This window comes from Conger conger, chromosome 9, assembly GCF_963514075.1.
Source record: "Conger conger chromosome 9, fConCon1.1, whole genome shotgun sequence".
NCBI classification, from domain to species: Eukaryota; Metazoa; Chordata; class Actinopteri; order Anguilliformes; family Congridae; genus Conger; species Conger conger.
In genome coordinates this window covers 17,874,687-17,885,163 of record NC_083768.1, presented here as the reverse complement: position 1 = coordinate 17,885,163, position 10,477 = coordinate 17,874,687, and the positions used below count along the sequence as shown (strand labels likewise).

The window sequence follows — 10,477 nt, the reverse complement described above, 5'->3', positions numbered from 1 at the left end:
AATCCAATGTATCTGGAAAAAAAAGCTTTACCTTAATACATTTCAACTCATGAACTGTTGTATTGCAGTGTAACTACAGTAATGACAATAATGTCAACTATTTGTAATAATAATAACATGTTCCCCTAAAGTTGTCCCCTTGTTAAATTTTTATTCAGAGATCGGGATGATGAAGCTACAGTCCGGTCGTCTAATATCAGTGTCACTTTTACGCCAACGGAGTGGGAATCTATATTAATATGTTATACTGTACTTTTCATGTACACTTGTGAAAATTATTTGGGAAGGAACGGTGATTCGTGTAAGAAAATATATAAGAAAAACTAGCTTAAAAATATGTGGGCGTCATATCAAAAGATTAACCGATACATTTCTTCCCTTTTTTTGAAAATCGCTGGGGAAGCAATTTCTGGAATTAAACATGGGACTCTGCTTCGTCCTATAAGGATCTAGGAGTCTGTTCTTACCAATCAATTGGCAGCCTACAGTAAAACACAGGGAGGTGGCAGCAGTGTGGAGACCTGCGGTCTTGCATTATTTCTAGATATTGGGATCTCTCTACAATGTCATATCCACAGCTGGGATATCATTACTCGTCTGCACCCCAGGTAAGCCTCGCTTTATTGATTGTCAAACGCAGTGTCAAATTAATTTCGGCAATGTGCATCATAGTAGGCGCGGGTCTTTAAAAGCCAAAAATAACATTGCAACTATGATCGTAAATTAGATTTATTCCAGATACCGCCGTAATGCTGGAAAGGAGGTTACCTGAGTTCACCTAGGAATATGTTAGCCAAAAGCTGCAAATTCCAACTTGGTAAATTCCAACTTGCTTTAAATCTTTTCTTTATTAAGAATGGTTTTCAACCGTTTATGTGCGCATGGTCGTCATATAGTTTCACTCAGACATTCAAGTCAGTCGTTGCCGAGAAAACCAAGCTGTGCTTAACTGCTTAAGGAAGTGCACTGTAATCATCTCAGATTTCGTGTTGTTATTGTTATTGTTTTATTTAATACAGTTTTTAAGTAACATATATGCACATTTAAATTCAGTATATGAATAATATGTAAAGAACCGGTTGTTATTTCTGTCATCATCAGTTCCTAATGGCCACCAATTCTTTGACGACTTGCTGCGAATCAAGTGGCAGAACTCTTGCGGAGACCGGGGTGGCCGCCTCTTCCCAGACGCCAGTTTATTGTCCTGTTTACGAGAGTCGTCTTTTGGCCACCGCCAGGCACGAGCTGAACCCTGCAGCCACTATGGGTGTTTATGGAAATCCGTATACCAGCAGCCAGTGCTATGGAAACTATGTTACTTATGGCGCTGACGCATCCGCTTTTTATTCTCTGGTAAGCATCCCCTGATTGTCTTTTAGTGATAATCTTATATCTTATTGAGACCTCCTCTACTTTCCATACCACCCAAACATAGAATTATGCAGTTCAAACGCGCTTTTTCAATGGCTGTGGTTTATTTTTCAGTGTGTGTGGTAGCTGTATTGTGATTTGACCTTGATGCCAAGCGTACTAGATTGCTTATTTGGAGTATATTGGCTTTTAATTGTGGTCGGGTTACAGGTGACAACCAGCAGATTCACGCCCACGTTTTACGAAATAAAATTCTCCTAAAAGAACGACACTGGAATGTTCAATGTAATTCTAAATAAGGAGTCAAAATTAATATGCTGCAACTTGACAATAATTCCGATGTAGTCCGAGTGTTGACCAATTGTTTTTGGCTTTTTGGAAGGTGTATGTGACGAGTTTTATAGCAACAAAATAGCAACAAGCTCGCACATACCATTAACATTACATTTGAAATCCTGAACAATAAAACATTCAAATTCAATTTACCGCGTTAAGTTTATATGCAGTGTATTTTTGTTATTGACAACACTGCAGCAAGTAATACAACGTTGTTGGATGTTGGTTCGGTGTTAGGCCTTTACACAACTTTTTCGTTTGTATAAGTGCATACGAAAACTCACATGAAGGGACACTTGGCCTACTAATCATTTATCGAATGATTAGATAGCCAAAAACATATATACATTTTAAAATATTTTAAGTTAAATGCTACAGGATTGCTGAATTATGTATCCACCAACAACCAGTGAAAACTGAGAAAGTGATGTTTAATTCTTGTTGGATGCATGTATCAATGAAGATTATTACAACTGTCAAAAACCAATCGAAGAATGGTATGGCGTCACACATCTTTTGCAGAGTACATTTGACTCCAAAGATGGAACAGCATCTGCGCATGCGGGGATCACTCAAGCTGCTGCTTACTATCCTTATGACGCTACTTTGGGGCAGTATCAATATGACAGGTATGAATTAAGGAATTTGCATCATAAATCTATAGTGTGCTTTTTTCCCCAACTATGAACAAGTTGTACGGAAATAAGCTGTCAGTCGTTGAAATTATTAAACACATTAAACATCCCTGAACTTGTATTGACAAAGGGCATGTGTACAGTAGCCCCGTTAAACGCAATAAAAGTTGACATCATGTACTCTGTCAGAATTTGCTGGAGGCAATGTTGTACATAACTGTAGTTTGACACAATACAGGAAGGTATGTGTGTTTATAATAATGTTCAATGCAATATTCAGATTTGCAGGCAAATGATAAAATATTGAAAATGAATACTGTCATAGTTTTCAAAAAAAATATTACATGCTTTAGTTAAACACTTTCACTGTCTTATGATGTGCTCTGTACCATACAGATAATGTACACAGTGGGATTAATTTTGTTCATTTATGGAGTTCTTGTGAAGGTATATACAATTGTGTCTGTTATCTGCAAGTTGCAATCGCTGCCTGTTATCCTTTGCCTATCCATTAATTGTGTTACACTACGAATATCCTGGCATTGTATCTATTATTACAGTTAGCACTCCACGATGCTTTAAGCATGTTTATAATTTTAGAATAATAAATTTGACTCACATATTACAAAACATGACAATATACGTAGGCCTATATCAGAAAGTGTTAAGGAAAATGTATATTTCTGCAGAAGTTATAGAAATATATTGCATAATGATACAGTAGTTAATTAGTATTATGCACATCTACATGAGTAGGCTGTTGAAGTAAATTACATTATGATATATGATATAGACACAGTAATGTAATTTAGAATAGATAATAGTAATGCATGTGGTACTTCAAGACTTACAGTAGCCTACTCTCTGATTCAGCAAGAAAAGCTGTAAAAAAAAAAAAATCTCAACAATTCTGTTGCCACTGAATTGACCTTATAATAAATAATATAGCTTGGCAATTGCTGTCTCTACACTTATAGATTGTGAAATGTAAATAGGTACAGCATGCTAGTTTTTACGCACATTGAATTCTACACTGCCAATCAAATTGTCCAGTAATTTTACCTTTCAAGGAATAGTACGATAGTACGGCAAACCCGGCTTTCAGTGTATAAACTCAAAAGTTGACGTGGAAAGTAGGCTAAAACTATACAGAAGTGACAAAAAACAGCATGCAGTGTCTAGCTCTATCGTGGTTTAGCGGGAAGGATGTGTACTTGTTTAATAATTGTGTTAAACAGAATGTGTTTACATATTTGCAATTGAATTCGTAGTTGACTGTATTATTTTTTGTATTGTAAGATATGGATCAATGGATGGAGGTACACGGAGAAAAAACGCCACCCGCGAAACAACAAGTACATTAAAAGCTTGGCTACAGGAGCACAAGAAAAACCCTTACCCCACCAAAGGAGAAAAGATTATGTTGGCTATCATTACAAAGATGACCCTCACGCAGGTCTCCACCTGGTTCGCCAATGCGAGGCGGAGACTCAAGAAAGAGAATAAGATGACTTGGCCTCCTCGAACCAAAAGTTCTGATGAGAAAGGCTATGATGACGATGCGGACGAAGAGACTTCCCAAGAACAACATATAAAAAGCGAGCGGGAAGACCATGGTTTGTTTGGCTAAACTATTTGCTTAAGACAAATAATAATCCGTGGCATCTATTATTATCTGATCATAACGTTAGAATCTTAGATATTAACATTAAACATTCACATTAAAGCTTGGAGAACACTCAGTTACATGTAAGTTCAGTGACATGTTACTAAATTTTTCCTTTTCATTCTGCTAAAGAAAAAAGTTTTACTTGGAACTTTCTTACCAGCTGTTTCACAATGGTTTGGCATAACTGTTTATTTTGTGTCATTTTACTTATTTCTAGAGAATCGAAGCACGAAAGATAAGGATCTACAACTGAGTGATCTGGATGACATCGGTTCTATTGAGTCAGAGACTTCCGAATGCGAACTGAAGCCTCCGTGTCATGTGACAACCCACATGTGGACAACGGATTGTCGGAATGATCATCCCAAAGGAGCATCCGTTCCAGTTTCTCTGGGAGGTGTAGAGGAGTTGTCAAAAAACTGTTTGCGAACGGCCCCGGAGGACTGTGAACACAATGCAGCCAAGGCCAGGTCAGCGAAGACATTCTATCAACAAGATCACCAAATATCAGCAAGCAAACCAAAAATATGGTCCCTTGCGCAAACTGCAACGTCTTTGAACCAAGCCGAATATCCCTCCTGTATGCACAAAGGCCAGCCGACGGCACCCCCCTCTCCAGGGTTTTCCTCAACTGCAGTGATGGAAAGACAACAGGATTCGCCTGTCGCCACTCTTAGAAACTGGGTAGACGGGGTCTTCCATGACCCATTATTTCGACACAACACCTTGAATCAGGCATTGGCTAACACTACGGTGTCTTGGGCCGGGACCAAAGGTGCCATACTGGAGACAGGCGCGCTCGCGAGTTCTGTTGGAAACAACGAGACCAAGGAACACATAACGTATTTACAGCACAAGGACTCAAATAAAGACAGAATGGTATTCCCTAAAACGGGAAACAAAATATTCTGCTCTTAACAAGCCAAAATATAATATTAAACGATTGAGAATGCTCTGGGATGTGATCTGTTGCTTGAGGATTAACATTTTTAAAATGTGTGCTTTAATAGGCCTATGACTCACAAATGTTTGAACACACATTATTGCGTCACTAAAGTTGTATTGGCATTTTATTTTTGAGACTTATAGACAGGGTCAATGTGAGGGTATTATTTTTGTTCAAACGCACGTGCAATTTACATAAAGGTATATGTTAAAACTGAAATTTACATGTGAAGGGAGGCATGTTGTTTTTAAGCTGTCACGTTTTACCAATGATCCATGGATATCACAGCTGTAAAATATTACACAACTGCACAAATGTTCAAAACGAGAAGGATGTGTCTATGATTTGTAATCTGAAATAAACTGTAAACTTTTGGAAGAATGTCTGTTGTCTGGATTCCGCTGTCCGTGGTACTGAAATATATGTTTTGGTTAAAGGAAAACCGGAGTGAGTCGGTTTAAAACATTTTTTTTTATTTTTATTTTTTTATTGCACTTATGGCAGTCAAACTCATTTTTTTTTTTAACAATGCGGTAATACCTGATTCTTAGGAAGTGATGTCTCGCAAGCATTTTAGGTGAAGGAAGAATGTTCTGTAAACTATTCAACTGCATATGCTTGTTTTTTTTTAATTCCCATTCCTATTATTATATATTTAACCCAAATTATGAATATTATATTACACTAGTAGTAGTCAGTAGGCCTAGTCGTTGAGTACGTTGATTGTGATGAATGAATTGTAATAAAACCGATCTACTCCAATCGGATCAGCACAAGCAACTTCACGTAAATTTCGAAATTGGCAATATATTGGCAATATCAAAACCTCCTCCAGCCAGTGTCTGTCAAAATGCTAAGACATCACTATAGCTGCTGAAATTAACATCAGCGAGATCGTTTAATTTTATTTTGGACACAGACCCCTACATTTTCGAAAGTTCTCATTCAGGGAAAGTGTCTTAGAATGAAAAGGTCAAGGGACATGAAATAGTCTAAAATAAAAAGGGCAAAATAGGCGTCAGAGTGGCAACTGGCTACTTGACAGTAATGGCGAAAATGATATCCTCCTGGGACATACAGTTTTCAGGGAGATGAAAACCCGGGTGAATTTATATGTGGCAAATGAACTAATGAGATAGTCGAATGTGAGGATTAAACACGATATGTACAAACATTAAACAACAACTGAAAATGAGCAGCTAAGCTAAACTAAGCTCCTGAATGTTTGCTCTCTTTATTATACTGAGAATATTGCGAAAAAGGCCCCGGAAACATTTGAGAAAAAGTCCAGAACAGTGGATTTTAAGGACACAAATTAGTCTCGAAAAGTACCCACATTAAATTATTTAGAATGATGTACTCTATGGAGTAAATATGAACATGAATTAAATAATAATTGTAAGAAGTTACATATACTATGGACACGACTGTGTGCGTAAATCCTTTTTTTTTTTTTTTTTTTTTTTTCACCACAGAACCCACATTTCTGGTTCACTGTTTTTATTTTATTTGTTTGGCGTATTCTTGAACACTAAAATGTGTAATTCACGGAAATTAGAAAACATTGCACTTCACTGAAATGTAAAGCCCACCAACTCCAGATCAATTGAGAGAGAGAGAGAGAGAGAGAGAGAGAGAGAGAGAGAGAGAGAGAGAGAGAGAGAGAGAGAGGGAGGGAGGGAGGGAGGGAGAGTTGCCTGGGGGGGGGGTTAAACAGGGGGAAATAATTCAGCCATGGTAAATTCAAACACACAGAGGAGGAGATGTTAAATTAACAGCGCTTTTTATATTGAGCTCAAATAAAACTGTAATCAGTGAGGCGTTACTTTTCATTAAGTGAAATTGACAGGGCCGACAAGGGACCTGGCCGGTGAAATAAACTACGCTCAATCCGGGAGTCATGAGATAATTCCTCAAGCTCCATTAACAGTGCTTAGCCGCGGGAAATGGACCCTTAAAAAAACATTCACAAATCTAAAAGCTTTATCGACCTGAGTCTTTTAATGATGTTCGGTTTTTTGGACTTAAGGGAGAGAAACGTCCAACAGAGGCAAATGGTCTTCGACACAACACTTTTTTTGAGAGTGAGAAGGAGAGACCTTTAAACGTTGAATAAAGGTCGCAACTTGAACATTTAAAATTGAACTTTAATTTTCTATATGCAAATGTCACCTTTTCTTGGTAAAGGATATTCTCCAGGAATACTTAAAATGAAAATGTAGTCTCTTAAGAAACGATAGGTCTTTTTAATTTTCATTGTAGGGTCACATAACTTTAAAATTCCCCCAACACAGCAAAAACAATAGGCTACTACATCAGGCACATATACAGTATGTGATATTTATACTGTGAATGTTCCCCTATAAGAATTAAAGGAGTGGTACTGAAAGTACTCTATGAGTAGTTAAGACAAAAAAAACTATAACGTAACTGTAACGTCGTTTCTTGAAAGGTTGGGTTCGGCACACTTTAGGTCCCACATTTTAAATGTCTTGCTTTGATTGCAAATCATCTGAAATGATCAAACCAACTGTGGCTCTATGGATCAATTAATTGTAATACTCAACGGTCATGTCAGAGCTGAACAGGCGAATCACACAAATGAGATATGGGCAATAAAACCAGTCACTCGTGCCTACAAGGTACAGTATTGCCATGGTTTTACAGATTCACTACCCGCATTCTTGTATAAATGTGCAGTGAATTACTGATAGTGCTATTACAATGACAAGCAAGTATTTCCATCGGCACAAGTACACGGGTAGTATGGTCTTTCAGTTGTTATTGTATATCTATGATGTATTGTAACCACCAAGGTTGCACCAGAACATATTCTACAAGCACATTCTAATTGAAAAAGTAAAATAGAACGGAGAAAAAGAAAACCCGCGCTCTTAACTTGTAACTTGTAGTCCTGGAGTCTGGGATGCGGGAAACGTTATTAAGATTTAATAAGAACTGAGGAGAAATCTGCCAGTGCCTTAAATTAACTATTTCGTCCTTAATAATTTAAGGCAGATTCATGCGTGAATTCAATTCTTATTCAACTGCATAAATAAATTACATTTAAGAGTATAAATAATAACACGTGGCCTTTCCTTCCTCCACCCACTGGAAGTCAGAGGCACCATTCTGCCAATAGATAATTAAATAGTTCATGATTGTGTAATATTTAAGAACTATATGTATAACATTTAGATATAAATGTAACAGCCATCAACTCTTTTTGCAATGGAATCACCAACATACAAACATTTAATCAAAGCGAGTGTCCACAATGTTGTATCCCAATGTAAGTATTACTTTTCAAAGTTAAGTTCTGGCACTCAGGTAATTCCTTCAGGTAAAGCACAAGTCCTAGGTGTAGTTGTACATTCCACAGGTTGGAGTTAAACCCTCGCCAGTTTTGTCTGAAGCTGGAGGTCCTGCATGGCCATGCAGATTTCAGCTGACGGTTTATTCCCTCGTTCTGGGTCAACAGCGACTCCTCCGTTCTACTGGGCACCTGTGGTCTGCAGAGTGAAAGTAGCTCGCGCCAGCTTTGGAGGTCATCAACTCCAGTCCTCGGGACCCACTTACCAGAAGGACACTGGCTTTGATTAAATGTTTGAACTCACACACCTGATTTAATGACTGAGCCAAATCAAACCACCAAAAATCCCCTTGATTTATTAAATCATGTGTGTGAGTTCCTGGTTACAACAAAACCTTCTGGCAAGTGGGTCCCAGGGACTGGAGTGGAGAAACACTGCTCTAGAATGCATTCTCCTGAAATGATGAAGGATGTGGCAATGAAGCGGCCATATATAAATATAAATACAATTGAATATTCCAACTTGGAAGATCAATTGTTCAAAATAAATTTTAAAAGGTTATTATATGAATTTTTAATTCTGGATGGAGTAATGTCTCTAAATCTGCACCACTCACCCAAAAATGAAGCAAAAACCAAACACAGAAAAAAGAATATCTTTAGTCCTGCTTCTTCAGTGGCTCGGGGGTGCCTGGCTTTGCCTGGGTACACATGAGACGCCCTTTCTAAAGAGTCTGAGTGGAATAAGTGCCGGTTGAAGTCACTCTGAGCCACAGAGGATATCCCTAATGAAACCTGCCATTACGGTATCCTACTCTGCAAACCCTGTCTGCACAAGACAGTTACAAGCACTGATGTGATGTCACTGCAAAGAGCAAGCACAAGAGTTTCTCTTCTGTCAAAAAAATCTCAGTAGGAATATTAAGATCTTCAAAATACAACATCTAAACATCTCTTTGTTCTTTTGAGGATGATCATTTATTTATTTATTTTATTTTTATTTTTTTCATTTTTAAAAAACTTAAATATATTTTGGCTACCAAAATATTGTTACTAGTAAATAGTTATAATTATAACCCTGTAGGATATAATCAGGGTTAAGTTTTTTTGTGAATTCTGTACAGTATAAGTATGTAATAATTATCAAAAATCATAATATTGTGAATAGAATGTTTTTGAAAGGGATTTGCTAAGGGCTATAACAACTTGTGATTCCCAGAGCCACAAATTGGTCCCTGATAGAGATTGCCTTCCTCTTGCTGTTCACCCTAGAGTAGTGAGACTTTACCATTTGTCTGAACCCCCTTTGCCTATTTCTAAACAACCAGGGCAACTCTCCAAGCACCAGCTGAAAAACAGGAAAACATATTCATTATTTAGGTCTTTGTGTGTTATCTGAAGCAAGATGTGATCACATTGCATTTAGAAAAATAACATTATATTCACGTCAACAACTTTCTTTTCATTCACTGAGTCAGTTCAGTAACTCCCTTTGTGAGGTACACTAGCATACATCTGTCGTTGTAAACACTTACATGAGATATTTTAACAAGGCTCTAACTGTGTAGTTAACATGAAATTCTGCCCCAGACCATGTCATATAATCATGTCCAGTTGTTATGGGAAATGTTGACACTGTGTTTGTTTTACACTGAAGGATATCTTCTGGCACTGACAACAAAATCCAGTAAGCTAGGGAAAACATGGCCGTAATGACAAGCATATTTTAAAGGGCAAGTTGAACATTTCTCTGTAATATGATCTGTTACAATTTGCATTGAATGTGTATGCTTGGAGTAGCTAATGGGCAGATGAAGATGCCAGCATAAAAATATGAATTTGAGCCAATGATCCCTTTGAAATGATTCCCAATGAAAACCATATCATCAAACCAATTCACAGCTTACAGTATTGTATTCTATAATTTCCCTCTTGCACTAACAATGCTACTTTTTGTTGTGGGTTTTTGTATTTACTGCTAAGCAGGTTTACATGTAAAGTATTACTATTGGTTGTGCCTCTAATGATTTAGCTACAGCTCTGTTCTCTGCCCAAAATGGGTTCCTTATGAGTTCTGACTGGGACTCAAAACAATATCACATTTCACCTGTCCTAAGATCGTTGCACTGGCTTGCTGTGTCCAAAAGAATTGATTTAAAGATTTTACTCATTGTTTATAAAGCATTCAATGGCCTGGCTCCATGGTA

At 37.5% G+C, this 10,477-nt stretch overlaps 1 protein-coding gene across 1 annotated transcript; it reads left to right on the top strand.

The window, feature by feature from the left end:
• The first annotated feature begins 563 nt into the window (after window positions 1–563).
• irx4b (iroquois homeobox 4b) lies at window positions 564–4,929 on the top strand. Its single transcript, XM_061256206.1, has 5 exons — window positions 564–608; window positions 1,102–1,353; window positions 2,230–2,336; window positions 3,642–3,958; window positions 4,229–4,929. The coding sequence occupies exons 1-5, from the start codon at window positions 564–566 to the stop codon at window positions 4,927–4,929; spliced, it is 1,422 nt and encodes a 473-aa protein (XP_061112190.1).
• Window positions 4,930–10,477: the final 5,548 nt, after the last annotated feature.